This window comes from Mangifera indica, chromosome 4 (assembly GCF_011075055.1).
Source record: "Mangifera indica cultivar Alphonso chromosome 4, CATAS_Mindica_2.1, whole genome shotgun sequence".
Taxonomy (NCBI): Eukaryota; Viridiplantae; Streptophyta; class Magnoliopsida; order Sapindales; family Anacardiaceae; genus Mangifera; species Mangifera indica.
This window is the reverse complement of record NC_058140.1, coordinates 6,521,605-6,533,862: the sequence shown is the minus strand read 5'-3', so window position 1 is coordinate 6,533,862 and position 12,258 is coordinate 6,521,605. Positions and strand designations below refer to the sequence as shown.

The window sequence follows — 12,258 nt, the reverse complement described above, 5'->3', positions numbered from 1 at the left end:
ACATAAATAAATATATACTATAATAATATTCAAATAGATTAAATTCATTTGATACTTGATCTATTTATAATATTTTGTAATGATAAAATTAAAATAAAAATAAATTATAAACACAAAGAATTATTATTTATGAATTCAGATATTTTCTGAAAGATAATTGATGAGAGAAAATAAGATTGAAAATATAATGAAATAATTGAGATTGAGAGATTTGTAAATGAAAGTGAAAATGAAGAAAAATTGAATAGGTTTATATAAAAAATAAATTAATTAAAAAAAAATGAAGGCCAAGGCTTCTGCTGCTTCCCTCTGCCTAACAAGGCTTCTGCCGCAACGCAGAAGGATACACAAGGTAGAAGCCTTGCTTCTGCCAACAAAAATTTTTAAATAGTATCGGGTCGAGCCGGTCGACCCATGGGCTTAATATTAAAGCTCGAGGCCTGGCCCAATAGGCCTAAGGGCCTAGCCTGGCACGCTACAATACTGAGTCGGGCTTTCTCGTGCCGTGTTTTTTTTTCGTGCTTCGTGTCAGACCTCTATTTGACTTGACCCAATTGACATGTCTACCTAGGAATACTTTAGTCATTGCAAATAATATACTAATATATCGATCTGAAATCATTACTAAATAAGGTACCTTACCTAAACAATCCTTCAACTTTGTTAAAAATCAACACTATGTGCCATAATCTTCTTTGGGACCGATGCCAAAAGCCAATGGGTATATTTGATTATTACCATCCAATGTAACAGTGATAAATAACTGACCTAGATATCTACCTTTTAAGAAGACAACATCAATACAAATGACTAGTCGAATATGTTATTGGAATGCACAGATTCTACAAACCAATGTCATGTAAAAGTATTTAAATCATTCATACTCATCCATTAGTGTATGTATCACAGTTCCCAGAGTACAACATATTAAATTGTAACAATACTCTAGCAGCAGCATAAATGACTCTTCTAGTATGCCCATTAATAATTGAAGTGCCAATTTCTCTTCCACCATGCTTGTGCAAATGATATATCAATTTTACATAGGTCAACGATGTCCACAATGATCTCCTTTGGTGATAAACACAATCAACCAATATAAATCTAGTCCTCAAAATTTGCCCTAAAGCTCATTACCCGTGCATACCACTTACATTGTTCATTACAACATTTAACCTCTCATCTAAGTGTGTCTAACTTGTGCACTCTAAACTGATATCCCTTCTCAAGAGTATCTCGAGTTATCGCATTAATGACATACTTTTTACTTGAAAATAATGTACCAATTTTTAGAGAATCACCATCTCTTTGCACTCCTTGGCTTCTGGATGTAGATGAATGGTCAGGAAAAGATGGTAACTAATGAAATGCATCAATACGAACATTTCCACCATCAAGATTTATTTGCAGGAAATTACTTGTACCTCTAATATCTTTATGAACATGAATCTTCTCTTCGAACTTCGATTCCTCGATAAGAATATCATGCATAATATTCCCATCAAATTCAGTCAAATTTGGAATTTTTTCTTCGTTGCCATGAACAAATTCTTCTGCACTATACAATACATCAACATCAATATCATTTAAGTATGCAAAGTCTTCTTCAGAAAATTCTTGTTTTGGATTGATCCCAATATTTTGAATCTCTCATAAACCAATCTTCTGATCTTCTGGATAACTACTCGGCTCACCACCTTGTAAACTCTTATCTACTTGTTGAACCTCATAACTATTATCATTAATTATAATTGTTACAAAAACTAGAACACATTCTTTAAAGAGGTTATACAGACCATTTGAAATTTCAACAGGGATGTCTTTGTCAAGATGCCTAGGTTTCATGTTTATCTGAACGTTAAATATTCTTCTATCTATGTTACACTTTTCGCTCACCATTTGGATTAATCCCTCAAATGTTGTGTGCTTTGGAATTTTAATCAATTTTCTTTTACCTCCAACATATTTTATTACATTGTCACCCCTTTCTATATATTCCACTTCCTATATCTAATTGAAACATATTCAGCCATTTAGATTAATCCTATAATGAAATATATAATCAACATAAATAACATAATCGAAAATGCTATTTACAGATTTGTGTGATACTATTTTATTATTAAGTTCAAATTTCTTGATTTTATTTCTATTGCACAATTACACCTATTATATAATTTTATACATATTCTAGCTATTAATATATTTTGATTAATGTGATACTTAATTTTTAAAATATCATTTTACTCCTATATTGTTAAATATTATTGTATCCTCAAATATGATCTAATATCTCTAACACCCTTTATTCTAGAATATCATTTTACCCTCAAATATTATCTAATACCTCTAACATCCTTTATTATAAAATATCATTTCACCCCTTGCTACTATAATAATTACAAAATACCCTCTATAATTTTTATCAATTTTTTTTACACACAACTCTAAATTTATTATACAAAATACTACATATAATTACATTATCAATAAAATAATAACGATTGAAGTTATAGTACGTATAAATATCTCGATATCATGAATTTTTTTCTTCTTGCTTAAAATCTCGATCATGAACTTCTTTTATCTCTCTAGAAATCTCTTTCAGATAATAAGTAAAATTGTATATGTTAATAGATAAAGAAAAATATATGGTTTATATAGAATAAATGAAAGGTAGTTTTTAGATATTTAGGATATTTTCGTTTAAATCCTTTAAAATATAGGTATTTTCATTTAAACGTTAAAATTAGGATTAAACCTTGAAACAATACCTGATTCCATTGATATCTATGAAATTTTGGCTTGATTGTTGAAAGGTAAATATAAAAAGTTTGATTTCTCTCCCTTTCTCTTATACGTTTATTAAAGATGGTAATTGGTGATAAGTTAATTTTATGGCATAAAGAGCAAAGAGAGGAGCACAATTTACGGCCATTAGGTAAATATCAATTACATCCCTATCAAAGTATAATATACTGTATAAACTTTTTTATATTGGCTAATAATACTTTTAACCCATAATTTATTAATAAACAACCATTTTGGAGAAAAGGACAAAAAGACTATGATAAGAGACAAACTAACAAAGGTCATGGTAAGCTTAAGGATCACTAACAATGACTATGTGGGTAGGGTTAGACATAACAATAGGTTAGGATGTAACACCTACCTTGATGCAAGACAAACAATGATGCAATTATGATATTGTTAACAAAGATGATAAAGGATTGATATCATTCAACGAATGAAAAAATAAATAAGAATTTGATGTAATCTTTACAAAATAATTATTAATAAAACTCAAATATAAATTTTATTGATAACTTAAATAAATGACAAGACTCATATTTTTATATAGACTTATTTTTCACAATTAGACTAGGAAAACTAGTGTAATTAAACTTTACTAAATAATAAAATCCTAAAATTTTTTATTTTTAAATTAAAATAGGACTCTTAAATTTATTAGAACTAATATTATTAAAAGATTCAATTAACCATACTAGATTAACAAACTTATTTTAAGCCAAATGTCACAAAGATTCTTAATTTAAACTAAATTCCCCTTAACTAGAAATCTTTATTTCATATTTATAAGGCTTTCAATATAACTCCATATCATCATATATGCTCATATCATCACATCGCAGTTGCCAAACAAGACGCTACCTCATATGTCACATCATTCTTAGTTATCACACTATGTGCTTTATCTTCTTTGATTGTCACATCAGGTGGTACATCATCCTCCTTCCTTTGGATTATTTCTTCAATGTTTTAATTGCTTTTCCATGCTATCATCATCTTTCCATGGTCTTCCATTATTTTTCTCTTCATTCGCCTTTTTCACTAAACCTCTTTCTTAATGTAGATCTTCATTTGATATCTTTTCTTTTCATGTTTTATCTTTATTTTCCTTTCACAAATCAAAAACATTGTCCCATATCACACCTTGACACTAAGTCTTGAGGCACAATTCATGGCTAGGGTTGGACTCGAACCGAGTCCGCTTGAGCTCGAGTTTGAACTACTCATTAAATTTTTCAATTAAAAATGTTAATACAAAACGACATCATTTTGACTAATATGTATTAAAACGATGTCGTTTTAATTACAAAATAGTTAAAAACTCTAGTTTAAAATAAGTCAAACTGAGAGTTCTGTTATATATAAACTGAGCCGAGCTTGAGCTCCCGATTTGAATCCAACCCTACTTGTGACCCTTTGGATCATGTCTTTGTGAGCTTTTTATGGGGCAATTCACGTGTTTTGTAGCTTGATTTGCCAAAAATTAGTTTTTTTAAATAATTTTAATAATATGTTATATTTTTGCAAGTTGTAGCAAGACAACCCATCAGTTTTTTTGTAGGCCCAATATGTCCCACCTTAAAAGCATGCTCGGCCACGGTTTACAAGTTTATGGGTCATGCCTAACTAAGTCATGCTTTTTTTGACACGGGTCGATTCGACCAATTGCCAGGGCTAAATGGGCTTCTTGTTTAGGCCATCTACAACTTTACTGATAGAGTGTGGTGGCAAGAAATGTTTTAAAAAAAACAGTGTTATTTCTATTTTAGGTTATATAGTTTATAAAAGTAGTATTATATATATAAATAATATGTATAATTTTATGTATAAATAATAATATTTTATTATTTAATTAAATAATTTTAAATTAGAAATAAAATAATACTCAATCATATAATAACATATTATTATTTATGTATAAAATTATATTTATTATTTATACACATAATTTTATTGTTATTTATATCTCACTCTCTGTATATTTTGGTTAAAATACTTATAGCCAAGTATAAATGAAATGACAGGGGTTTTAAATTATTATTAATATTTTTAAAATCGAATCGATGATTAAACCACTCATTTTATTAGTTTATGATTCGACCAGTTGAATCAGACAACCAATCGGTTCAACTTATTTTCAAATTATTATGTATTTTTTTATAATGTTAAATATTTATCATATTTTTTAAACATAAAACATAATTTTAAATATATTAATTAAACAATTAATATTATGTTAAATAGATTAAAAAAAATTAATTACAAATTATTAATTTTAAATATTTTTTTATTCAATAAGTTTATTAAGTTTGACTAAATCAAATAAGTTAGTATTTACATATAGATTAAATCAAATTATAAAAATACATTAGATCATAAATTAATTTATAATTTAACTGGTTAAATGGGTGAATCCGATGGGTTTTAAAAACACTTATCAATACCCAAGCAAACCTTAGGGGTTACATAGCTGTTATCCCACGTAAATTCTTAACCCGGAAGGGTCATTTAGAAAAAGAGAAAATGAAATCACATAGCCAGTCTGCCAGCACAACGAGTCTGCGGTGACCCTTGTTGTCTTTGATTCTGGTTCTCACAGTCACTTCATTCTAGGGTTTGTTCGAAGCAAATACCAAGCGAAGCCAAAAGATCTCTTTAATAATCGAATTCTCACGCGTGCTTTTCTGGTATGCAAATTCTCACTTCTCATAGTAATTCCTCTAAATTGAAGTCCATATCTATATAACTAGATCTATCTTTTCCTTAGTATCTTCATGTCGGATATAAATTTGATTGCTTTTTTATTTTGTTGAGATCTCAGCACTTTGGAGTTTCGTAAGCTGTCAGTAATTAGAGAATTAAAATACATTAAAATCTTTTTTTCCTGTTTATTAATGTTGGAGGTGTTTTCTTTTGTTGTTTGCAATTATATATGGTCAAACTGAAAAATGATGACAACCATCAAGATGTATGTATGACATTGGCTTCTTAAGATAAACTAAGTCAAAGCTTTTTTTCCGTTAATTTGTTTGCTTTTTTCTTTTGTTCACTGTCTAGGCAGTTGGCGCTTTTCAGAGTTAATTTCTCTGTGGAATTTACTCAGGCGCACAACTAAAAGGATGTGCTTTGGTGGGGTATATAATATGAGTTCATTTCTAGTCACAAATTTGTTTCAGTGGGCCAAATAGTTGAGGTAAATTATTTCAGAAGATATCGTATTTTTAATCATAAATAAATTAAACTTAGGAATTTATATTTACCTTGTTAAGTTTACATAAATTGAAGGGGACCTCATGTAGTTTCAAAATTTTTTCTTGTCGACTGATCAACCAGAAAATTTTATTAGTGTTAACTACAGATGATTGAAGCAAAAAGAAAAAAATTATAATTCATAATTAATTATTAGACTGTTTATTAAAGGAATAATGAACAGTTCTCTCGTTATAATTCTTTCTTTTAGTAATACTGATAATTTTTCTCCTTAGAATGCCTTCATACATGCAATTTGTTTTGTGTGTTGCATTTTATCTCCTGAAACACTACTTTCTTACTATGCCATGATGATTTTAATAATTCTAACACAGGTTCAGGGGTGAGCACTAAACTTGCTATCCTATCTGACCCATAGATTGTCAGGTTGGCGCATGTTTATGCCTTTGATATTAATTTAGTGCTGGTGCGATTTTAGGTTACTAGAAAATTGAATAAAACTAACCCCAAAATGTTATAAAATTTTAAAAATTGGACATCTTTCACTTGTTAATAATTTTTTTGAATTAATTTCATAGCGCTACCCACTTGATCATTGCCTATAAGTTACAGCACTAGGTCTAAAACCTATTTTGTGATAAATTTTCTCTTAATTTCCCTCTTTGTCTCACTTTGCTACTGCCTTTTCTTTTCTGGCTGTCACTTTAAGTTTCAATCCATGAGATGTTGTCTCTGACATTGAGCAGTTACCCATGTTGTTTTGCTTCCTATCACTTGCTTGCGATGGAGTTGCTAGGATTTGTGCTAACGATATATACTCCATTAACTATACTTTTTCCTTATTCATTATAAATACAATCCTTGAAATAAACTTTTCTATTATTTTCAATATTGTTTATCCCTTAAATCACATAATAACATGTTATTTGTGATCAAAATTATACAAGTAGATTGTAATTCCATAAAGTAACTTATTGGGTTTAAACCTAGCCTGGCAAACCAGATCTGTTTTGGAAAATGCCCAATCTTGAAGTTTACATTATCCTGCTGATTCAGGCTTATTGCATATGATCAGTTAGAATCAGGCCAGTGCTCATATTTAGCCAAACCAGATCTGTTTTGGAAAGGGCTGAACCTTGAAGTTTATGTTATCAAGCAAACCCATAAAATCCTTAAAAGAAATCTTGGTCTACTATTTGATGTCAATAATTCAGAGTGGTTTTATGATTATAGTGCTTTACATAAATGCAAATCTGGGGGTGGGTGATAATTTGTTTATTAAAGAATAGGTTTTTGCAGTCATGGCTATTTTTGTTTGTGATATCTACATTTGTTTTTAGAATTTTCTTTCGAGGGGACTTGCTATGATATGAATCTGTTTCTTCACTTGGCATATGGAACTCACATTAACAATATCAAGAATTTTGACAAAGAAAATACAAGATATGAGCTTTTTTCTCTTTCATGTTTTTTTTTATTTTATCGTTTAATTTTGTTTTGGAGCAAAGTCTGGCTGTGAGTATGTCAGAGGAGGTGGAGTACCGTTGCTTTATTGGTGGCCTTTCATGGTCAACATCTGATAGAGGTTTAAAAGACGCATTTGAAAAGTTTGGCCATCTTCTTGAGGCAAAGGTAATCTGTCTTCCCATTTTGTTTACCATTTACATGGCTGTCTTTCTTTCTTTTTTTAACTTGTTCTCCTTCTGAAGTTGTTAATTTACTCAGGAGTTATATTGCAGCATAATATATTGTAAGGCTTAGTTTAACGTTGATTGCTTCTAGATCAAAGTGGGGATTGATTTGGACTTTGTTCGATGGTTATTAGCTGCTCAGAAAAATTGGACGGCATGTAGAATTTCATAAGTCAGTACAATAGAAAGTTAAAATCAGGGGAAATTGGATCTAACATGGGTAACTGTACATAGGGTTCATAAGCAATCACATAGGCCTTCTTTACGTGTAACTTTCTTAATATCTTTCATTAATATACGTATTTAGATGCCTTTCCCATTGTAGCTCGAAATCTACATTCTTATCTTCCTCAAGTATGCAATATATCCCTTTCGTAATAACATAGACAACCACAGGAGGGTTCTCTAAAGGGCCACAACTTGCTCTCCAGCAAATGCATAGTGGTATGCCATAAACAATGAGAGTCTATACTTAGGTACTAATACCATCAATATTAGTCTCTAGAAAATTTAAGCCAATTAAAAAGTTAGGGGATAGTATAGGAACAAAGAGTTAAAGCTCTATGCTGGTTTCAGCATGTAATGCACCAATCTTGAGACAAATAAACTTGAGCCATCAAGATTTAATACTTAGAAAGGTATTAACCATACCAGGAGCAGTTACCCAAGACAAAATTATAATCTTAGAGGGGACTTTTGCCTTCCATATAAACCATTTTGGTAGTTTTTTAGCTGAATAAGCAACCAATGAACCAATTGAAGAATAGTTGAAAGAAAAACCTCCTAAGGATTCCAACCTACCACAACTCAGTAGTTTCTTTTATATTTTCCTAAAGAAAATCTCAAAATAAGTAAAAGAAGAGATGTTAATTCACTGAGTTCTCCATCCTTAAAAATTACAAATAAAAAAAAGTGGCACCCAAATGAATTATGAGAGAAAATTAACCTACACTTAGTAGATACCTTATGAGCTCCAGAAAAAACGATGGAGTTTCTCCAATGCAACATTGTCTTAAAACCAAATCTGTTCTCACCCATCATTAATTTCCTAATGGTTTGAAAAAAATTGGATTGATTTTAGATAATGCCTTACATGAATTCTCTAAACACAACTTAGAATCCCTTCCTTACTCTTAAAAGTCCTGAATACTTCTTTATACCTTCTGTGAAAGAGAATTCACTTCAGAGGAAATGCTTCATTCTTTCTTAAATCTCTAATCCCCAACCCTCCTTAACTCTAGGTAGGATGAGAAATTAGCTTCCAATTAACATGGTTGATCTGCTTCTTTCCCATACTACAAAAGGTCTCTCATAGAATTTGCTACTGTAACTTCTCAATCTTAAATACCTCTATACCCTAATTCTTAAACAGAGATTAAAATATCGATTAACTAGATAAGGCGAGACTATATAAACCAAGTAATTCATCCCATTGTAGACAAGCAGGCTTTTCTCTGACCCTTGAAAGGAGGAATGAGTATTGCAGGACTGTATCTTCCATAATCTTCCATCTTTCTTCATTTTATGTATCTGAATGAATTCTCCACCTCCATAAGTTTTATGTATTTTTTAATTTCTCTCACATTGGAATTCCTTTTGAATTTGAGATTCCAATTCCAACTTTGAATAAGATGGTTGAATAACACATCAAAAATTATAGAAACTTATATGATGAAGATGAGAGATGATTCACACATAGGAATGTATCCTATATATTTGTCCTCCCAAAACCGCATATGCTTTCCATCCCCTACGTAGAGAAGTGTGGGTGATATAAACAAAAGGGTGCACCTTAGAGATGGTTTTCCAAGAGTTTCTAAACGGTCTGTTGCTTGTCACAGTGTCCTTAGGGTGAGTTATGTTTCAAAAGGAAGCCTCTTTTTCATCCCTCAATATATAATTTTTAAATCTTATATTAATTTTTTCCACCAACAAATTAGATGATCTAGGCTTATCTCCTGACTTCTCCTTTCAGGAGATAGTGCATCATTGTTTGGCCATATTAAAAAACTATAAGTTTTCAGTCAATTGAATTCATTAGGAGGATTTGAAGTCTCACTCAGTTGATCATGTCTATTTATGCTTTATCAAGTTATTAGAGCTTTTGTAATTCAGAATCTTTTATGATTATTCTGTCAACTTTTCCATTTTATAATCAATACATGCTGCTATTTCTATACAAAATTTTTTTCTTCTTTTAAAAATTGTTCTTATCAACCTTTATGCTAGCTTGTGGAGTGTGTTACTTCTGAAATAAGAATTATATGGGTTGCTTTAAAGACAATATTCTTTCTAGGGTTTGTTGATTTGGTAAAGGAAATGGGCTTTGTATGCAAAACTCATCTTTTGAAGAATATATAAATTTCCAATGAAGCATTAAATTGTTTTATTGAATTCTGTTGTTAAAAATTCATGTTTTTCCTTTGTGCTTTATACTTTTTTCTGATGGTAATAATATGATTTAACAAGAATATTTGTTTCTCTTAAGGTTGTTGTCGACAAGTTCTCAGGTCGTTCTCGTGGATTTGGGTTTGTCACTTTTGATGAGAAAAAAGCAATGGAAGATGCTATTGAAGCAATGAATGGAATTGATTTGGATGGGAGAACTATAACTGTGGATAAAGCTCAACCACAAGGTTCACTAAAGGATCACGATGGTGATCATTACCATAGTCGTGACCGTGGGCGTGATCGTGACCATAACCGTGACTATAGCGGTGGGCGTGGATCTAATGGTGGAGAGTGTTTTAAGTGTGGCAAGCCTGGGCATTTTGCCAGGGAGTGCCCTAATGAAGGGGTGAAAGGGGGTAGGTATGGTGGTAGGGATGATAAACATGGCAGCAGCGGTGGTCGTTATGGTCCTGACAGAAATGGTGATCGATTTGGTGGGCGCAACAGAGATGGGGGCAATCGTGGTGGTTCAGGAGGTGATCGCTATAATCGTGACAGGTCTGGACCTTATGAGCGTCGAGGAGGAGGCTTTCGTTCTGGATAAATGACTGCTTCTGATATTGGTATGCTAAATGCATGTGCTGAACATTTAGATGTCCATCACCATTTTTGTTTTACTGATGGAATCATGTTGCTATCTTGCTGCAGCAGGGGAGTTGGAGTCGCTGCTTATACTGCATGAAGAGCTTGAAGTTAGATTAGTGGATGTGTTTTCCTTGTTATTCCTAGGTGGATCAGTACCATACATCAGTCTTTTGACTCCAAAACCTGGCACAAATATTCAACTGTTAATTGTTCCTAAAATGCTCAATGTAATGTTTTGGTTGAAGGAGTCTTGTGCTTTCTGACATGAAGTTTCAAATTTGTTGTTTCACTCTTTGAATGTCTTAGTATCTGCTCCATTCTTGTTATTCATTCATAAGCAACTAGCCAAACTGCTGCCAGATATTCCATTTAATTCATTGCACAGGCAAATGCAGTTATGGAAGGTGGTCTGGTTGATGATGAGGGACCTACAGTTTTGAATGAAGTAAAAGCGGTACATAGAAGTAAGATGCCCATTTTGGCTTTATAAACGGTGGTCGATTGGGAAATATATTTTTCTTCATCGTGCTTTTCAGTGTGCTAGTTTTTATTTTGTTTTGATTTTTTTTCAGTTTTGGCCTTATATTAATAATGTTAACCTTTTGGCAGGATACTTGGCTGTTTATGGATTGCATGAATGGGTTTCTTTGTTGCTAATTGGACGGTTTAAAATTTTAAATTGTAAGCCATATTGAGACGCAACAAGTAGTCTGCTATATAATTGTTGATGGCGCGATCATGGAAGAAGACTTACGATATTGGAGGATGTTGTTACACCCTTGGCACTAAATGATCACTGAAGCCACCATAGCTAACACCAATTTACTTCACCCAAAATCTGATTTTACCTAATCAGATCAACCTTTCACATTCTAAAGTTGCATTCATTGTTTGAAATAATTTTTCACTCTACAAACTCGGAAAGGAAGTGTTTTGAGTATATACATGTCACATTGTATGACCTTTATTATTATATTAAATACCAGATAGAATGGAATTTTTCAAGGTTCTAAGCATTTTTTGAAAAAGTTAGTTAGGGTTTTATGCGATTTTCATGGTGTTTTTTTATGATTGTTGTTGGGATTAAAGAGAATGGAAATGTTTGTTATTATGTAAGCTGCAAATAATTCGAATTGTTAATTAGGTTTGAGAGTAAACATATTTTTAATCCTTGTTACATCCCTCCATCTTCACTTGATTTTCACATTAATGTGACTCTATTTAAGGTGTGTAACATTGTTCTACTCCAAATTTGTTACTGTGTTCAAGATAAAATTGTCATTGTGTTGGTTATTATTAATTGAGTAGTATAGAGATGATGGGTTATTGTTGATTTGTGTTTTAACTTTTGCTTAAATTCAAATCTAGGATTTATGTTTTAATTAAGTTACCGTTCTTTGGTTGAAACCCATAGATTTGATCAGATTCCAAGTTTTAGGAAGTAAAAATAAAATAGGAGTAAAAAGAAGGCTTATTGGAAGGGTGGTGTCAACCAAATTACCAGGTTTCT

At 31.4% G+C, this 12,258-nt stretch overlaps 1 protein-coding gene across 5 annotated transcripts; it reads left to right on the top strand.

Moving 5' to 3' along the window:
• Positions 1 to 5,284: 5,284 nt before the first annotated feature.
• On the top strand, positions 5,285 to 11,078 carry LOC123213942 (glycine-rich RNA-binding protein RZ1A-like). Of its 5 annotated transcripts, none has more exons than XM_044633579.1 (5): positions 5,291 to 5,498; positions 6,396 to 6,447; positions 7,530 to 7,653; positions 10,201 to 10,726; positions 10,812 to 11,078. In XM_044633579.1, exons 3-4 carry the CDS (start codon positions 7,543 to 7,545, stop codon positions 10,705 to 10,707), a joined length of 618 nt encoding a protein of 205 aa, XP_044489514.1. In that variant the 5' UTR covers positions 5,291 to 5,498; positions 6,396 to 6,447; positions 7,530 to 7,542; the 3' UTR covers positions 10,708 to 10,726; positions 10,812 to 11,078. The 5 variants fall into 5 exon arrangements, with proteins under 5 accessions (XP_044489515.1, XP_044489514.1, XP_044489513.1 ...); XM_044633578.1 differs by lacking the exon at positions 6,396 to 6,447 and adding an exon at positions 5,873 to 6,004; XM_044633577.1 differs by lacking the exon at positions 6,396 to 6,447 and adding an exon at positions 5,869 to 6,004.
• Positions 11,079 to 12,258: the final 1,180 nt, after the last annotated feature.